General features: G+C 35.1%; 1 protein-coding gene across 1 annotated transcript in view; it reads left to right on the top strand.

The window, feature by feature from the left end:
- Window positions 1-20,790, top strand: part of BRIP1 (BRCA1 interacting protein C-terminal helicase 1) — a 152,062-nt gene that overhangs the window by 118,662 nt on the left and 12,610 nt on the right. The window contains exon 15 of the mRNA XM_037742445.1: window positions 10,523-10,635. Coding sequence (XP_037598373.1) covers window positions 10,523-10,635 — 113 coding nt within the window. The remainder of the gene's footprint in view (window positions 1-10,522; window positions 10,636-20,790) is intronic.

The raw sequence follows: 20,790 nt of genomic DNA on the forward strand, positions 1-20,790 counted from the left end.
CATATGAAAGCTGACTCTGAGCCTCCTCTCACTGGGATTAACTTTTACTTTTTATGCTACCATTGCCAGAAACCTTTATATAATTCCCTGAGTGCCATTATGCTTCATATTACATCTTCTGGTATCCAAAAGCCTCTTCCATAAGCAGTCTTGCCTTTTTCCTGTGTTATGTAAGGTAGATGTAGGTCTCTGTCACCTGCTGAATACACTACTCCTCATTCCCCTTATTAAATCATCTTAATGTTGGCTCATTTCTTTAAGAAGCTCTGGTTCTATTTACTGCTTTATGACATAAGATAATATTTTATTTTGTTAGTTGTTATTGCTAGCAAGAGTTTATTCATAGTTATTGGGCTCTCATATGTGACTTTAACAAGAAAAGCTCTAGATTGTAAAATATTTGAATAAAATAATGTTTAGACTAATATGGTACCAATGATGTACTCATTCTTACAGATTATACCACTAGCATATTTTATGTAGTTATGCTTTCAAAAACACCTCATCAGTTGAAAAGTGACCAAAAAGTATTATGGAGGATATTAAAGAGTGCTAATGTTAAGTTTTTAAAGAAAATTTAAGATCAATTGTAAAAGTTGTTTTTTAAAAGATTTGTTTCAAAACTGTTTGAACACTGTTCTGTATGTATTCTGCCAATGTATATATTTTCATTGATACTTGATGAAAAAGTAGCCAATCCAAGAACCCAAGAAACTTACTTTTTAAGTCACCAAAAGTAATGTGCCAATACGTTGAGTAATGTAGTCAAAGCTCTTTCAGAAGGAATTGCTAAAGGTGGTAAAATGATTTGGGGTGAATGGACTAAGGTAATGACTATGGCCTCCACAGCCGTATGGCTTATTTCACATACCAGGCAGCAATATGTTATGACAGCCTTTAAAGTCCACTGAGGGACTCCATGTTTGGGTCCCCTTCCACGAACACTCCCTTTGTGGAAGCTGTCTCTCTCTCCTGGATTTCTCCTCTGGAGTCCCCTTCCACTCTCTCGTGGAAGCCTGTCTCCTTCTCCTAAACTCCATCTCTCTTTCTATTCCTTCCACTCAGTGTGGAAGCTGCTTTCCTCTCCTGGATTCCATCTTTCTGGATTTTCTCACTCAGTGTGAGAGTTAGCTATTTCTTTCTCTCTCCTTCTGTTTCTCTCTCTCTCTAAATAAATCACTTTCTACAAACAAAAAATAAAATAAAAAAGTCCACTGAAATCTGCACTGGGTTTCAGAAATAGGGGGTGAGTAATGACTTCCCAGTCCACTTACCTCTGATATCTGATGCTTTACTGTTTCATGCATATTGTCATTTATTTCTTCAACCAATTCTATAATGTAAGGTTGGCAGGAATTGTTTCTCTCTTCTTATAGAAGAAGAAATTGAGAAAGGAAATTATAAAGGGGTACAGTGACTTACACAAGGTCAAACAACTGATGAGTGTCAAAGCCTTGACTCCAAGCCATGTGCTTTTTCTTTTTTTCCATTATACCTTCTTCCTCAAAACATACTATAGTATGAATAGTGACATGTTCTAGAGATGATAATTTAGGTATTTGCAGGTTTGAGTAATATTTTAACATGGACAACCTAATTAAATTGACACAAAGGTCATTACTCTGAAAAATAATTTTTTTTGGGCCAGCCATGGTGGGTCACACCTTAATCCCAGTGCTTTGGGAGGCCAAGACAGGATTGCTTGAGGCCAGGAGTTCAAGACCAGTCTGAGTAATGTAGTGAGACTGTGTCTCTAAAATAATTTTTTTTTAATTAGCCAGGTATGGTGGCACATGTCTTTAAGTCCTAGCTTGGGCCCAGGAGTTGAAGGTTGCAGTGAGCTATGACCATGCCACTGTGCTCCATTCTGGGTGACAGAGCAAGACCTTGTCTCTAAAAAGTAAAAGTAAAAATTTTAATTTAGTCCTTTACAGAATAAGCATACTCAGATTTCTTGCATGTCTTAGAGTATTAACTTTTTAAATAGGAAAATATTAATCTCTACTTTTGTTCTGTGCTCTTAACAAATTATTTTCATAATTTAAAAAAAGCTAAGACTGACACAGTTTTTGCATTATCATTGTCAAAGCATTCATTCAGAAGTGTTTAGATGTTACTGTGTACCCAGTGAACTATTCTGGATAGTAGCCACTAGCTAAATTATTATAACCAGTTAAGGCTGAATATGTTGAGAAGAGAAGATACCTGATTTGAGAGGGATATATTTTGTTCTATTTACTAAATTTGAAATATCCACGTTATTTTTTGTTAACACTGACAATTAGTGATACTAAGTTTAATATAGATTTCTCTACAAAAGAAAGCATCTTATCCAAAATAGTCTTAAAGCATATGTGAAATATATTGCTGTTATTATGTCTTGATAGATTATTGTGGTCAACTTGTAACATAACAGGAAACAACTGTAAACCATTTCTAATGTGCTTTTATCATTATTATTCTTATTTAAAAGGGAGCCTGGCTTTTTAACTCTTGGCAGAAACGAATTTTCCCCATTTAAAAAAAGTACACATACACACACACACACACACACACACACACACACACACAGAAAGTATTTGGTTAACTGTGTCAGAAATCTTGAAAATATGCCAGATGAAATAAAGCCAGCTATATTCTTTTTAATCTAGCTAAATTATATCACATACAAGATCTTATGCTGGGTTTATAATTCTAACCATTGGAATTTATATTGTGGTACCCTGATAGAAGTGTTTATACTATGATGATATGGAACAGTAAATGTCTCTAATGCATAGTCTCTGTCTTCCAGATTTGGTTTGCTGTAAATGTTTAGGCTTTAGGCCCTGCACCTTGGCTAAAGATAAAACTGTTCTAAGCGAGTGTTTGCTAGACAAATGTGTTTATTTTTCTGAAGCAAAGTTTTCTTAATATTTTTAAGTATGGAGTTTAGCTGATTATTTGTTCTTAGTCTCATTTGGAGGCTTGAACTTTTGTCTTCAAGCTTACATTCAAGAAAAAAATTATATTCTTCTGTCAGTTGCTTTCAGGAAGGCATTTATTACTGAAATCATAATACATATTGGTGTGAGTTGGGATAAAATCCACCATCTTACATGTGAAGTGGTAGTAAAGTGAAGAGATGCATTTAGGGTTCCAGCTCAGATTTATCGCACCATTTATTTTTTAGAAGCTACTGATAAAAAAGGCTACCCTTGTACAAAGCTATTTAAGACCAACGTTGAGTTTGACTGAAAGTTGAAAAAGTCTAATGTTAATAATTGTGACCTTAATTTCTTGTTGACATATGCAGTATAATCCTTTTGATTATTTCCTATTGTCTATTACTGCTATAAGTACTCTGCTACTTACACTGTTTCCAATAAAACCAAGGCATGGAGAACTTAAGAAACGTACTGTTCAGTCTCAAGTGTATCATGATATAATAGTAAAAATCAGAATCCAAAATCATATAACTTCTGCTTGAATGCCATCTATCTATTGGGTATTTTTACCCATTCTAAACCACCTCAGTCTTAAGTATCAATGCCTTTGCTATTGAGGATCTTATTTCTACTTGTCAGTTAGGTTAGATTTTGATGCAGATGCATAAATATTTGTCTAAAAACTGTCATAATCGGGGTGCTTTACCTTTGGTACAAACTTGAACTTCAATTATGAAATGATAAATTTTTGTGAATCTGTGCAGCATCTCAACCAATGGATTGCAAACTCAAGCAGCTACATGAGTTAAACAGGTTATTTAAATGAGTGGGTTAGAGGACAGTGGCGAAGCAGCCAGATTTTTAGATGGTGGCAAATAAATTCTAATTATTTTAAGCCACAGTAAGGGCCATGCAAAACACAACTATGGGCCTTCAGTTTGCAACCTTTGATAAAATAGTTTGTCTTTTCCCTGCTGTTCACGTCCCTCCAAATTAACATGTATGCTAATTTATTGGGGATGAGGAGCAAGTGGTTTAAACTGTTTCCAGAAAGTACAATTAAGTATAGCTTTCTATTTTGGGAAAGGCTTGTACAATGTATTTGAAAAGTAATGTTAACTGGTCTAAAAGATCATCTTTCCAACCCACACTTGAGCTCAGTTTATGGTGTTTACTTTCTGTCAAAACTTAGAAAAAACATTCACAGTTAACTTTCATAATGTAAAATGTCTGTCTCATTAGGCATTAAGGAAGCATTGGTCAATAGGTATAATGTTGTTAGATTATATGGCTAATGTGAATGTGGGTATGACCTCCCAAATAGATCAAAGACTAATCTCTTTGACAGTTACAAGATGACAGAGCTTGCCTTGGGCCTTTTGCTTCTGCACATTGAAACTATTTGTTCAGAAAGCATGCCTGAAGAATAAGAATGTGTTTATAAGGATGAGCAGGTAAAAGTAAAAGGTTGTCTTTTGACATTTCAACTAATCCCTTCCAGCCTTTGGTTTACTTAACATTTAGGCTATTTGCTGGCAGGAGAAACTGGCTTTTTCACATATGTTGTATGTCATTTTAAATTGGGCATTGATTTTCATGCTTGATAATCCCTCAGTGTACAATGAAATAGATTCTGATGTCATTAAAATGAGGTGTACTCACTTTCTACCTTTTCTAAACCCTTAGTTTTGCTTTTGCCAATTAATTTGATCTCACGAAGTAATTTTTATTACATATTAGTTTTATATTCTGTTTCTTTATGTAATAAATATTTCAAAGTTAACCTTTATATACAGTTCATTTCAGGGTTTTGTTATTGTTTGAGAGTTTTTTGTTTTTTTTGTGGGTTTTTAAGCTTTTTATCTAAAATTAATTCGCTTGGGCAAAATATTGGCAGTATTTTAATGGCCATTTGGAGTGTAAAAGGTGTTTGAAAATTTGTAATAAAACAATGTAGATATACAGAAAATTTAAATTATGTTAATGAAAAATAAAAGACCAAGGAGACATAATTTTATTTAATCTGATAGTTGCTATGTTAGCTCTAAATATTCAGTTTTTAACTAATACTTCCTAGAGCAACTTGTCTTAGGACCAGTGACCACTGTAATATATCATTTTGTCCATGTAGTAGGAAAATTTGAAAACACCTAAGGTATTATGCCTGACAGAGTAGATGTCAAATTTCTTTGAGGAAAATATTGTTAAAGCACAGATGCTACTTTAGTTAACATTTTGGAGAGATAGGTAGGAAACACATATATTTTTCCCAGTTGCAGAGAATTTTTAAAGTATTTTTCTTCTAATCTTAATTATCATGAGCTTTATTGCTGAACTTCCAGGAAGGGTGTTTACATATCATTTAATATTTACTATTGTATTATATTATCTTTTATTACTTATTTATGTTGCCTTAAAAAGCAAAGTTGGGCTGGGCGCGGTGGCTCACGCCTATAATCCTAGCACTTTGGGAGGCTGAGGCAGGTGGATCACAAAGTCAAGAGATCAAGACCATCCTGGCTAACACAATGAAACCCCATCTCTGCAAAAATACAAAAAATTAGCCGAGTATGTTGGCATGCACCTGTAATCCCAGCTACTTGGGAGGTTGAGGCAGGAGAATTACTTCAACCTAGGAGATGGAGGTTGCAGTGAGCCAAGATCGAACCACTGCACTCCAGCCTGGGTGACAGCAATACTCTCTCAAAAAAAAGTAAAGGTTATGTCCTTTGTATTCTAGTTATAAAGTTTTATTTTAGAAATTTGACAGATTCTTTTGAGGGGCTGTAAAATAAAAAGGGTGGGGTTTTGAGGTTTTTTTTTTTTTTTTTTCCTCTCTGTGACTGTTAAAAAGCTTAGATTTTAACCAGGTGTGGTGGCTCATGCCTGTAATCTCAGCACTTTGGGAGGCCGAGGTGGGCAGATTCAATGAGGTCAAGAGATTGAGACCATCCTGGCCTACATGATAAAACCCCATCTCTACTAAAAATACAAAAATTAGTTGGGCATGGTGGTGTACGCCTGTAGTCCCAGCTACTCTGAAGGCTGAGGCAAGAGAATCTCTTGAACCCAGGAGATGGAGGTTGCAGTGAGCCGAGATCGCACCACTGCACTCCAGTCTGGCGACAGAGCAAGACTCCGTCTCAAAAAAAAAAAAAAAAAAAAAAACTTAGATTTTACTCTTACAGTAAGATACAAATTTTTACCTCCCAATTTGAAAGCTACTTTTCAGAAGTGTACTGTTCTCTTTCCTTAATAGTGTTATAGACTACACTGAAAATACTTTATTTTTTTCTTGAGTAGGTTTATAGCTTAGTAAAGTATTATGCAGTAAAATAGGGGTCACTTGAACCTAAGCACTGCAATACCATGACACTCGGTTAGACCTAGACAACTGCTAAGTGACTCACTGCTGGTTGTATGTACAGCATGGATAGACTGGACAAAGGGATGGTTCACATCTGGGTGGGATGGAGCAGGATAGCATGAGATGTCATCATAATACTCAGAACAGTGGTCAATTTAAAACAGGAAGTATTTCTGGAGTTTTTTATTTAATGTTTTTGAACCACAGTTGACTGCAGTTAACTTAAACCACTGTAGATAAGAGGGAACTACTGTATAAGGTCTGTTAATTTATCTTGAAAGTCTAAAATTTTTCCAAGAAATTTACTCTTTATTTTTTAGTTGACAGATAATTATTGTACATATTCATGGGGTACATAGTGAGGTTTTGATACATATGATGTTTATTGATTAGATCAGGGTAAATAGCATATCTGTCATCTCAAACATCATTTCTTTGTGTCGGAAACATCCTAGTTATTTGAAATGATGTAATATATCATTGTTAACTACAGTCATTCTATTGTGGTATAAAAGATTACAACTTATTCCTCCTATCTAGCTGTAATTTTATATTATTTAACAAATCTCAGCCAGGTGCTGTGGCTCGTGCCTATTTTCCTAGCACTTTGGGAGGCCAAGGTGAGAGATTTTCTTGAGTTCACTAATTGGAGACCATCCTAGGCAACATAGCAAGACCTCATTTCTACTAAAAATTAAAAAAAAAAAAAATTGACCAGGCATGGTGGCACATATTTTTAGTCCAAGCTACTTGGGAGGCTGAGGTGGGAGGATCACTTGAGCCTGGGAGGTCAACGCTGGAGTAAGCTGTAATTGCACCACTGCCCTCCAGCCTGGGTGACAGAGTGAGGCCCTGCCTCTCAAAAAAAAAACAAATATTTCCTTATCCCTCCTTTCCTCCTCCCCTTCCCATCTGATAGTATCCTCTGATCTACTTTTTATTTTTATGAGATTAACATTTTTAAGCTTTCACACATGAGTAAGAACATGCGGTGTTTGTTTTTATTTCACCTAAGGTAGTGTCCTCACATCCATCCATGTTACCATGAATGGCAGGATTTCATTCTTTTTTTATGGCTGATTAGTATTCCATTGTGTATGTATACCACATTTCTTTATTGTCATCTGTTGTTGGATACCTAGATTCATTCCGTATCTTGGTTATTAAGAATAGTGCTGCAATAAACATAGGGATGCCGATGTCTCTTCAATTTAATGATTTCCTCCAAGAAAGTAACTCTACATATCTTTATTTAGGCTTCTACCACAAAAATATATAGGTAGCCCTCTGTATTTATGGGTTCTGCATCTATGGATTCACCCAAGTGTGAATCGAAAATATTTGAAAAAAGAAAATTGCCTCTGTACTGAACATGTACAGATATTTTTTCTTGTCATTATTCCCTAAACACTACAATGTAACAACTATTTGCATAGCTTTACATCATATTAGCTATTAAAGTAATCGAGAGATTATTTAAAGTATGGGAGGATGTGAGTAGGTTATGCAAATACTAACTCGTTTTATATCAAGGACTTGAATATCCATGGATTTTGGTATTTGAAGGAAGTTCTGAAACCAATCGCCCATCAATACCAAGGGACAACTGTGCCATTTGATATACTTGTCCTGGAATACTGCAGTTGTACCAGATTATTGCCTGGAGACAGTTATCGGGCCACAGTGCAGGGAGAATAAACTCAAACAGAGCTTGGTGGTCATACTGAATTAAAGAGATAGAGTTTAGGGAAAGTCCATGGCAGCTAGAATTTGCAAGGCAGAGTATGAGAGACGATGGAGCTACATAGAGAGAAAGCTCCAGGTATCTGCATAGGAATCCCCTTGAGTTTTTGGTCGAGTATTAATTGCTGTATATGTGAGAGGAAGCTACATAAGGCCAGGGAAATACGTACGCAGAAAAATTCCTAGAACTTCCAAAGTTTTCGGAATAATTTGAGTTCCCAGCAGCCACAGGAGAAAAGACTATATAACACACAAAGTACTTGATACAATGATCAAAAGAGTTTCACCTTTGTATGGGGAATAAATTAGCTCTAGACTAAAGGCTGCTCTTCACTTTCCCTAACAAGGGTAAGTCTCAAAAGAATAAACTGGTTCCAAATACCCTAATTGCATTCACAACAAAATCCAGTAACCACTGACTTAATGCTCACAATGTCTAGTATCCAATCAAAAATTAGCAGGCATGCAAAGAAGAGAATTCAGCCGTGAATACAGAGGAAAATCAATCAATAGAAACAAAACCAGAAATGACAGAGATGTTAGAACTGGCTAGCAGACTAGGATTTTTAAAATATGTTTTGTGTTCTGTTAATTCAAAGAAGATAGAAGAAAATGTCAGTATACTGAAAAGAGAAACAGGAGCTATTTTTTAAATACCTGTGTGAAATCTCTCGATATGAAACAAAAAATACACTGGATGAATTAGACAGTGCAGAAGGAAAAGTTAGTGAACTTGAAATCTTAGAAATAAAAATTATCCAAAATTAAGCGTAGAGTGAAAAAAGTATCAGTGACATGGAGTAGTATAAAGTAGCCTAATAAAGTTGTAATACAAGAAGGAAAAGAAAGTGTTTGGAGGCAGAGGAATATATATATTTAGAGAAGTAATGGTTCAAAAATTTTCAAGTTTCATAGAAGCTATAAGCCCACAGATCCAAGAAGCTTAACAAAATTCAAGCAGAATACATGTAACAGCACATTGTAATCAAATCAAAAGTCACTAAAAGAAAGGGGGACATTACAGAGATAGGACAATAGCATATTTTTTCTTCAGAACTATGCAAATCAGAAAATAATGAAAGTACATCTTTAACAAAAGAAAACCTGTCAATTTAGAATTATTGATCAAATGGGGCAATCTCTCAAAAATGAAGATAGTGAAGGCTTTTCAGAAAAAAACAAAAGCTGAAAGAACTAATTGCCAGCAAACCTGAACTACTAATATTAAAGAAAGTTCTTGAGGTAGAAGGAAAATGATACCAGATGGAAATTTAAACCTACATGAGAAAATGAAGCGTGCCAGAAATGGCAAATCTGTAGGCAAATATCTTTTAAAAGATAATCTTTTTGGACAAAATGGAAATCTGAATAAAATACATAGATTATTTAATACTAATGTACTAATGTTAATTTCTTAGTTTGACATGTGCTATAGTAATATAAGATGTTAACATTGGGGAAATTGGATAAGGGTATAAGGAATCTCTGTACTATCTTTGCAGCTTTTCTGTAAATCTAAACACAAACATTTAAAAGATAATGTACTGTTTAAAGCATAAATAATCAAAATGTTTTATGGGTTTATAGCATATATAAAACTAAAATACATGGCAACAGTAGCATAAAGGACAATAAAAGGAAATGGAAGTATATTGTGGTATTGTTTTTACATCATATGTGAGGTGGTATAATATCATTTTAAGGTAGACTAATAAGGTTATATATTATAAGCCCTAGAGCAATCACACACACGCAAAGACATAGCCAATAATCCAGTAGTGGAAATCGTATGGAAATATTAGTCGGGGGGAAAAAACTTGATTGATCCAAAAGATAAAAAGAAAATGGGACAGACTAGCAGGGAAGCAAGGTGGTAGTCTTAAACCCAGTCACAACAATAACTGCATTAAATGTAAATGTTCTAAACATTGCAATTAAAAAGCAGAGATTACCAGACTGGATAAATGTAAAAGAATGAACTACCCATATATCGTTCAGCATGAACGAATACTAAATGAAAAAAGACACAAGTCATTACATAGTGTGTGATAATATTTATATGAAATTCTATAAAGGGCAAAACAGAAGGCAGATCAGTGGTTGCCAGGGCCAGCAGTGGAGGAAAGAAATTTACTATAAAGGAATAAGAAGGAACTTTTGGGGGTGATGAAAATGTTCTATTTTGTGATTATGATGGTGGTTACATGGCTATATATGCCAAAACTCAGCTACTTGTATTGTGGATTTAATGAATGTAAGTTCAGTAAATCTGAGATCACACGGCTGATTAGTTATATGCATTAGGTAACTTAAGGAATGTGAAGCTAAATAAGACTATTTTAAGTGAAATGAAAAAATAAGTACTGAAAAAATAAAATATCTTTACCCTAAAAATATGTATTTTCAAACTGTTAGAAGTTAATATGATATTTAAAATGAACTTTTATTATGTACTAAATTTTAAAATATGTTTTAAAATTATTAGGTTGAACTAAAACGACAATACAATGACCACCATTCAAAACTGAGAGGTCTTTTACCTGGCCGTCAGTGGTATGAAATTCAAGCATACAGGGCCTTAAACCAGGCCCTTGGTAGGTAAGTGGAGTGAAATTTAATATAATGTAATATTATCTGTGACAGTGCTGTATATATAAAGCTAGTCTTGCTACTTTACTCTTTATAATAAATTTGGTAAAATTTTATTTGACTAGAACCTTAGGAACTGGTATATTTTCAATGAAGTTATTCCCAAAACAAAACTCACAGTTTGCTAAAGTTTAAAGAATTTTATGGGTCTAACAATGAATAGCACACAAAGATGCTAAGTAAATATTTATTGAAGGAAACTTATCCAAGTTTTGTCTTATGAATATCAAAGCTCAGATAATGATTTTATAGATAAACAGAACTCTCTCCTCCCTTCCCCCAAAATGTCAGGGAAGAAAATTGATATATCAGCCACTGTGAGGAGATATTCTGTTTGAAAGTGCACTTTCAGTAACTGAAAGTGTATAGAATCTGCGTATCTGTTAATTTACGTCATCAAATACAAACAGAATCTGTTTTACTGCCCAGTGACCTTTTGTAGTTGCACAATTTTTTATCCGGCTTCTATGTAAAGAAGGTATCTGACAGAAAAAAATACCATTTTCATTTTAATGTTATTTCTGAGGTTTAGATAACAGTATGATTACCATCTATACTTTCTTGTGTCTTTTATGTATAGTGATAATGTTGAAGGATAACATTGGAACTGAAGGATATTGAATAATTAAAGAAAAAAATAAAATAATAGTTACTTTTTTTTTTTTTTTTTTTTAAGACAGTCTCACTCTGTCACCCAGGCTGGAGTGCAGTGGCATGATCTCGGCTCACTGAACCTCCACCGCCTGGGTTCAAGCGATTTTCCTGCCTCAGCCTCCCGAGTAGCTGGGATTACAGGCATGTGCCACCATACCCACCTAATTTTTGTATTTTTAGTAGAGATGGGGTTTCACCATGTTGGCCTGGCTGGTCAGGAACTCCTGGCCTCAAGTGATACATCCACTTTAGCCTCCCAAAGTGGTTGGATTACAGGTATGAGCTATTCGGGAGGCTAAGGTAGGAGGATCGCTTGAGCCTGGGTGGTGGGGGTTGCAGTGAGCCAAAATGATTCCACTGCATTCCAGCCTGGGCAACAGAGCCAGACCCTGTCTCAAACAAAAAAAAAAAAAAAAAAAGCAAATCATTCAAGAAGGGTTAAAACAAGCCATAGTCATGGTCCTAAAGAATTAACACCAAACTGGGCCAGGCACAGTGCCTCACACCTATAATCCCAGCACTTTGGGAGGCTGAGGCGGGTGGATCACGAGATCAGGAGTTCAAGACCAGCCTGGTCAATATGATTAAACCCCTTTTCTGCTAAAAACATACAAAAGTTAGCCAGGCATGGTTGCAGGCACCTGTAGTCCCAGCTATTCAGGAGGCTGAGGCAGGAGAATTGCTTGAACTGGGAGGCAGAGGTTGCAGTGAGCCAAGCTTGCGCCACTGTACTCCAGCCTGGGCGACAGAGCAAAACTGTCTTAAAAAAAAAAAAAGAACACTGACTAAACATTTCATCATGATATTCCTATTTCTAAGCATTCTTGCCCATTAAGATTTGTGCTTTGTGAAACTCATTTTTATATATTTTATATAGTCATGCATCACTTAATGACAACAATATGTTCTGAAAAGTGAGTTGTTAATCAATTTAATCATTGTGGGAACATTATGGAGTGTACTTACACAAACCTAGATAGTATAGTCTACTCCACATCTAGGCTACATGGTATAGCCTATTGCTCCTAGATTACCTACCTGTACAACATGTTACTGTACTGTAGACAATTGTAACACAATGGTAAGTATTTGAGTATATAAATGTAGAAAAGATAGAGTAAAAATATGGTATACAAATACAGTATATTAAAAACGGTACAAATATATGTGGTACTTATCATGAATAGAGCTTACAGGACTATAAGTTGCTCTGAATGAGTCGACTGAGTAGTGTTATGTTTTTGCATTCTCAACAACCGTGTCTCAAGTGCTTGTTGAATTAATGAAAAATGTGAGGTTCAGTGCTTTTTCCTACTATGACCATATTGCCCAGAGAGCTTTTAGAGCTTCAAAACTTGCTTTCCTAGAATATCATAAAAATCGTGCATTTATAGTATTGATATATAATACTGTACTTTTAGTATTTTATTAACTTTTTTAAATGGAGAGCCCAGCTCTCATTTTATTGATTTTGAGGGAATATCAACAATTAATAATTTGTTACAAAGGAACTTATCCTTTGAAAAATCAATCAGTAAGTAAAATTTTTTAAATTAAAAAAATAAAGATCAAGCAAATGTTTTGTTATTTAATAAAACTCATAATGTGTATTGATTGACAGAAAAGGTGCTTATACTCTGAGTCACTCTTCTTGTAAGGGGTACATCTAGAAGATCTAAAGTAAGCAGAAACCAATGGATTCTTTTTAGTGTTATTTTTTTTAAGCCCACATGGGACTGTTAGAGTATTTGAAGTACTATAAGTCTATGAAATACAAGAACAGCCTTTGGAAATATACCAGATGGTTTTGCAACCAGGTTACAACTGCACTATGAGTTTCCTCACTAGTCTTTGTTGCTTTACTGAAAGCATAGGCTTTGTCTCAAGCAGGCATAATTCGTTTAAGCAAGGCAGTTTGAAAACAATAGTAAAAAGAAAAGGTGAAGTCTTTTTTCTTTGAACTGTTTTATTAACAGGAATACCATTCTACCATACCATAGATAAATCATACTGGAACCAAAATATAGTGGCACACTGACTCTTCATTGACTTTCAGTACTCTTCTATAGTATTGACAATATTAATCTTCCTATCCTCCCCCATGTTATGGTCTGTTGCCTTAAGAGCCTATAGGTTACTTTAAAATAATATCAAAAAAGAATGTCCTATAAAATTTAGATTATTTTAGTAGTTGTGGAAAAATTGAACATTTATGTTACTTTTCACCCCCTCAAAATCCTATGATAATAAAGGAATGAAAATGTCAAACCTGCAATGTTACAAAGGGAGAGAGGAGACATTGACAATTTGTTGTGACAAACACAATAAATTTTGAACACTAGAAAACAGCTGAATGACTGATTGACTTAGCAGGAAAGAGCTGAAATTTAAATCTACATTGTTGAAAGTCAACAAGAACTTTCAGATTTATGCATGAAAAAGCCTAGGATTTGGAGCACTCTAAAATGTCAATGACAGTAAGGTTTAAAAAACAGGTGGCTTGGTTGCAGGTTAGTGTAAGAAAAATTAGCCCCCTCCCTCACCCAGGTTTACTTCTGGAAAGGCTGAACAACAGAGTCTCTGTATTCTTCAACACCAGGCACGGCTGAGGAGGTATTGAAGATAGAGGTTAATATTATATATGGGGATTCTATATACTGAATGTGAGAAATCCATCCCCGTTTTCTTTTCAGCTCTGTGTAGACTGACAATCAGTCTTACATCTCCCAGGCGGAAATGTGTAGAATTCCTCTTTAGGGAAACTGACCACTCCATGTGAAAGTGTTTACAAATTGGCCCTGTTCCTACCAAATTACCCTATAGCAAACTTCCCAGCCTATAAGCTCTACCCATACATTCAGAGCTGCCAATCAGTGTTTTAGTGCCTTACCCTTAAGTAAGCGCAGTCTTCATCAGATTGTCAAAGAAAATCTCTAACACGAAAAACAGACCAAAACAACAACAACAAAACAAGTCCAAAAAGCAAACAAAAACAGAGCAGAACTCCGAGAAAATAGAAACAGTACAACAAGCTAGAACAAGGATTGGCCAGTGTTTTCTATAAAGGGCCAGAGAGTACAGTAGTCTGTCTTTATCCACAGATGACACATTCCACAATCTCTACTAAATGCCTAAAACCATGGATAGTACCAAACTCTGCGTATACTATGTTTCTTTCTGTCTGATAACCAAGATGGGTACTAATTGACTAACGGGCAAAAAGAGTATACAGTATGGACATGGTAGACAAAGGGATGATTAACACCCTGAGTGAGACAGCATGAAATTTTTATCATGCTACTCCGAAGGGCATGCATTTTAAAATGTATTACTTCTGGAATTTTCCATGTAATATTTTTAATACCTCCTCAGCCATGCCTGGTGTTGAAGAATACAGAGACTCTGTTGTTCAGCCTTTCCAGAAGTAAACCTGGGTGAGGGAGGGGGCTAATTGTTTCTTATACTAACCTGCAACCAAACCACCTGTTTTTTAAACCTTACTGTCATTGACATTTTAGAGTGCTCCAAATCCTAGGCTTTTTCCTGCATAAATCTGAAAGTTCTTGTTGACTTTCAACAATGTAGATTTAAATTTCAGCTCTTTCCTGCTAAGTCATTCAGTCATTCAGCTGTTTTCTAGTGTTCAAAAATTATTGTGTTTGACCACGAGTAACTTTGAACCATAGGCAAGATTGTAGCTATGGGGGACTATTGTGTATATTTTAGGTTTTGCAGGCTATATACAGTCTCTATCACATATTCTTTGCTTTTTCCTTAACCCTTTTCAAAATGATCACTTGAGGTCAGCAGTTTGAGACCAGCCTGGCCAACATGGTAAAACCCTAATTCTACTAAAAATATAAAAATTAGCCAGGTGTGGTGGCATATGCTACCCAGGAGGCTGAGGCAGGAGAATCGCTTGAACCCAGGAGGCAGATGTTGCAGTGAGCCGAGATAGCGCCACTGCACATCAGTCTGGCTGGCAGAGACTCCTTCTCAAAAAAAAAAAAAAAAAAAAGTGAGGACCATTCCTACATATTGAAGGCTGTACAAAAACAAGACGTGGGCTATTCTTGTGGGCACTGTAGACTATAGTTTGCCAACCCCCAGATAGGAGAAATCTTCAAAAATATATATCTGTAATATCCATAGAGAGGTACCATATTGCCTCCATGAAACAAGAACAAAAGAATAAGAAAAAGTTCTTAGAAATTAACACAACAATTTTTAAATGCATAATAGGGCTGGGAAGATAAAATTGAAATTTTCCAGATCAAAAGAGAAAGAAAGAAAGAAGAACTAGAAAATTAGAAGATCACTATGTGAGAACCAACTTCTGATAAACAGGAGGCCCATATCACAAGTACAGAAAAAATAGAGGAAAAAAATCAAAGAAATAACTCAAGAAACATTTTCAGAATTGAAGAACATGATCTCCTGGTTGAAGGGGCTCACTCAGGCACAGGTAAAGGAGGAAAAGCTACAAAGTGCTTTGCTGTGCCGTTTCCAAGTATCTGTAGATAAAGAAGAAGTCTTAAAATCTTCCAAAGACAAAAAGACAGGTCTCTATCTTACAAAAGACAGAGAATCAGAATCACAACAGACTTCTAAAAAGCAACAATGAAACCAAAAAATAAAAAAAAAAATTGTCTTCAAATATTTTAGGGAGATTTTTGACTGGCAACTTAAGTTCTATACAAGCCAAACTATCGATAAACTGTAAGACAGAATAAATCATTCAATATACAAGGACCTAAAACATTTACTTCAAATGGATGCTTTCTCAAGATGTTACTGGAAGATGTGCTCCATCAAAATATAAAAAAATCATTCAAAAAGAGGAATATCAAGGATGCAGGAAACTAGGATTCCAATCCAGAATAGGGGCAAAAATAATTCCTAAAACAACCAGGAAGGAAAACTTTGGGATGATAGCAGTGCAGCAAGTAGTCTAAATTGAGTCCAGAGGTTAGAGGATTTGACCATGCTGGGAAGAATTTTTACAGCTATGGCATGGTTTGGGGATTAATTAATGATAGAAAACATTAAAAATTAATCCATAAAAAGAGGAGGCAGTTATTAACTCCAGGGAAGACAAAAAGTCTTGTACAATAAAGGAAATCTAATTGTAGTACACTATGTGACTCAGTTGTTAATAATCCCAGAAAGGGATAGTAAAGTATCAGTGGTATAAGAGAAATAAACATCTTCCACAGGAGAGAATCAGTACATAAGTTCTAAAGTTAAAAAAACCAAGAAGTAGTAGGATGAATGTTCCTCAGAAATTTGGAGATAAATAACCAGAAGAACTATCTAAAATTATTGAAAGTAATTTTTTCTGAGGAATGGGTATTGGAAACAGGAAGTGGGTGAAGAAGAGAGTTATGTTTTTCACTGAAAGCATAAAACTATGTGTTTGCGTTTCTTTGATAAAAGTTAAAATGTACAAAGCTATAATTAACTTTAAAAAGTGGTCTGGGCATTTCAGTCATAGATAAGATGAAGTAACCATATTTAATAGTCAAAAACACCTAGAGAGAATATGTGGAGGAGCTGTTTGAGAACTGTGAAAAATAAATACTAGTAGGTAGATTAGAAAGGAGACCAGAATTCAAAATACCAATGATCTAGCTCAAGTAACTGTATAACATCAGATAAAGTAGAATTCCAAGCAAATAATATTAGTAGGGATAAAAGAGAACATTACTTAATGATGAAAGAGTGAATTCACCAAGAAGACGTAAGAATCATAAATGTGTATTCACCCCAAAACAGGGTTTCAAAATACGTGAAGCAAAAACTGACAGATCTGAAGAGAAAAGTAGACAAATACACAATTATAGTGGGAAACTTCAAAATTCCTCATAGTAACAGAACTAGTAGACAAACTAATAAAGATATAAATGGCTTGAGCAACATTATTAGCCAACTGAAGTCCAGTATATTCTCTGACAGTAATGGAACTAAACTACTAATATTGTTTAAACTCGAAATCAATAATAGAAAAATGTCCAAATACTTGGAAATTAATCAGCGTACTCTAATGCATAGGCAAAACAGGAAGTTTCAAGTAAAATTAGAAAATATTTTGAACTGATCAAAAATGAAAATACAGCATATCAAAACATAAGGACTGCAGCTAAAGCAGTGCTCATGTATGTATTTATATCTTTAAATGCTTGTTTTAGAAAAAAAGTCCTCAAATCAGTGATCTTAATTTCTACCTTAAGAAGCTAGAAAAAGAAGAGCTAAATAAAAGTGAGGCAAATAGGGGAAGAAAAGGAATAATAAAAACAAGTATAAATACAAAAATAATAAATGAGGTCAGTGAAATTAAAATTAGCCTGTTTGAAATAAGAGTTGCGCTATCGTTCAACTCGGCAATCCCATTACTGGTTATATGTCCATAGGAAAATAAATCATTCTGCCAAAAAGACACATGCAGCTGTGTGTTCATCACAGCGCAATTCACAAGAGCAAAGACATAGAAGCAACTCAAATACCTGTTAACGGTGGACTGGATAAAGAAAATATGATACATATACACCATGGAATACTGCACAGCCATTAAAAAAGAATGAAATCACATTTTTTGCCGCCATCATGTATGCAGCTCAAGGCAATTATCCTAAGCAAACTAACACAGAAACAGAAAACCAAATGCCATATGTTCCCACTTATAAATGAAAGATAAACAATGGGCACACATGGATATAAAGATGGGAACATCGACACTGGGGAATATAAGAGGAGGCAGAGAAGGAGGGAAGCAAGAGTTGAAAAACTACCTATTGTGTTCTGTGCTCACTTTCTGGGTAATAGGTTCAATTGTACTCCAACCCCAACATCATCCAATACACCCTTGAGACAAACCTGCTCATGTACCCCTGGAATCTAAAGTAAAAGTTGAAAAAGAAAAATAGGGTCTTTGAAAGATGAATAAAATTGATAAACCTCTAGCAAAATTGACAAAGGAAAAAAGAAGCCACAATTACTAATATCAGGAATAAAAGAGGCATTAATAGTATAACTACAGACTCCACAGACATTAAAAGAATAATATGAGAATACTATGAACAACTCTCTCTATATATATTTGATAACTTAGAAGAAGTGGATTAATTCCACAAAACCCACAAAATACCAAAACTCACCCGAGATGAAATAGATGACATGCATAGGTATCTAGCAAAGAAATAGAATCCATAGTTAAAAGCCTTCTAAAAAAAGTGGGATTTTGCCACTGTGTGCCACTGCACTCCAGCCTGAGCAATAGAGTGAGACTGCCTCAAAGAAATAAAAACCACAGTGAGATAACGTCTCACATCAGTCAGAATAGCTATTGTTAAAAAGTCAGTTAAAAAAAAAAAAAAAAGATGGTGGGAAGGTTGCAGAAAAAAGGGAACAAATATGTACTGCTGGTGGGAATGTAAATTAGTTCAGCTACTATGGAATGTAGTTTGATGACTTCTGAAAGAACTTAAAGCAGAACTACTGTTTAACACAACAATTCCATTATTGGGTATATACTCAAAGGAATTTAAATCATTCTACCATAAAGTCTTATGTATCTGTATGTTCTTCTGGCATCAACCTAAATGCCTATTAATAGTAGACTGGATTAAGAAAATGTGGTACATATACACAGTGGGTTACTATGCAACCATAAAAGAGGAATAAGGTAATGTCCTTTGCAGCATGTAAGGAACTGGAGGCCATTATTCTACGTAAACTAGTGCAGGAATAGAAAACCAAATACCACTTCTCACTTATACATGGAAGCTAAACATTGAGTATATGTGCTCAAAGAAGGGAACAATAGAGATCAGGGCCTACTTAAGGATGGAGAGGAGGAGGAGGGTGAAGAAAACTACCTGTTGGCTACTATGCTGCCTTTTACCTGGGTGACAAAATAATCTGTCCCAATTTGTCACAACAAATCCCATGACATACAATTTGTGTCTATAACAAACCACACGTATTCCTGAAACTAAAAAGTTAAAAAAAAAAAAAAACCCTATAGATTAATATCCCTCTGAAACATAGATGAAGATGTCCTTAACAAAGTGCCAGCAAATTCGGTAAGGTCCTCAAAAATGGCAGAGTGAAGACCTCTGAAATTTCTAAAAGCAATGAGAAAATAGGCAAAAATAAGTTAGAATCAACTTTATCAAAACGTTGAGTATTAACCAAAAGTTACAGTATTTACCCATTAAAAATTGCTGAATTGCAGTAGGAACAGTAAGCTTTGTGGTATTTTAATTTGTTCTATTCTCACCTGTCTTCAAGTTCACAATATCCTTAAAAACCAACAGCGTGAAATTGTGAGGAAAGCTGGCAACCTGATAGTCATGGGGAGCAAAATAGGGCTGGAGTACATTCCCATAGAATTATGCGAAATACCCGGGAGTTCCCTAGAAGACCCCACTCACAAGGCTGTCTTTATGTGACCTGACTCAGAGCTCACCCAGCCATCTGTTTAACTTCATGCATATGTGTAGGACTGTGTATGTGACCAGTGATGGGACATGCTAGGAAAAGACCTGAGAAGGCTCTAAGCCTTGGTACTCTGCTGAAGCAGGAAGTGAAGACTAGATCAGAGTTATTACCTACCTTGCTGAGGATTGAAATTATGCCCCAATCCATACAGAGACTCTTGGCAAAGAATGGGAGACATGTTGGTTCTAGATATTTAAGGAAATCTCTGTCTAATTATTAGTTGACTACTAAGTTAACTAGTCAGTCTTCAGTGACCACACATGACTGAATACAGACTTCACAGGATTATTTCAGAAAAATTACAAGAACAAAGAACCTTGAAGAGGGAGAATAATCTGATTTCTGTATTTGCCACATTATGTTATTTAAAATGTACTGGTTTCAACAAAAATAATGACACATAAAAAAGAAAGTATAACTGTACACTAAGAGAAAAAAATAAGAGAAACTATCCCTGAGGAAACCCAAACATTTGTCTTAGGAGACAAAGCTAGTTCAAATATGTTCAATAACTAAGCAAACTGTGTTAAAAACTATGAGAATGATGTCTCACTTCACCAAATAGGGAATATCAATAAGGAGATAAAATTTGTTTAACAAAAACCTAATTGAAATTCTTACGCTGGAAAGTATAATAGCTAAGATGAATTATTCATTACAGGGGCCCAACAGCAGATTTAAGCAGGCAGAAGAAAGCATTGATTTACTTAAAGATAAATCAATTGAGATTATCCACTCTGAGGAACAGAAAGAAAAAGAATGAAGAACAACTAGCATAATCTTAGAGACCTGTAGAACCTCATCAAGCATACCAACATGTGCATATTTGGAATCCCAAAAGGAGAGGAGAGAGAAAAGAACAGAATATTTGAAGAAATTATGGCTGAAAATGTTCCAAATTTGATGAAAAACGTTAATTTATACATCCAAGAAGATCAGCGAACTCCAAGT

The sequence above is a fragment of the Cebus imitator genome, unplaced genomic scaffold (genome assembly GCF_001604975.1).
Source record: "Cebus imitator isolate Cc_AM_T3 unplaced genomic scaffold, Cebus_imitator-1.0 Scaffold121, whole genome shotgun sequence".
Classification (NCBI taxonomy): Eukaryota; Metazoa; Chordata; class Mammalia; order Primates; family Cebidae; genus Cebus; species Cebus imitator.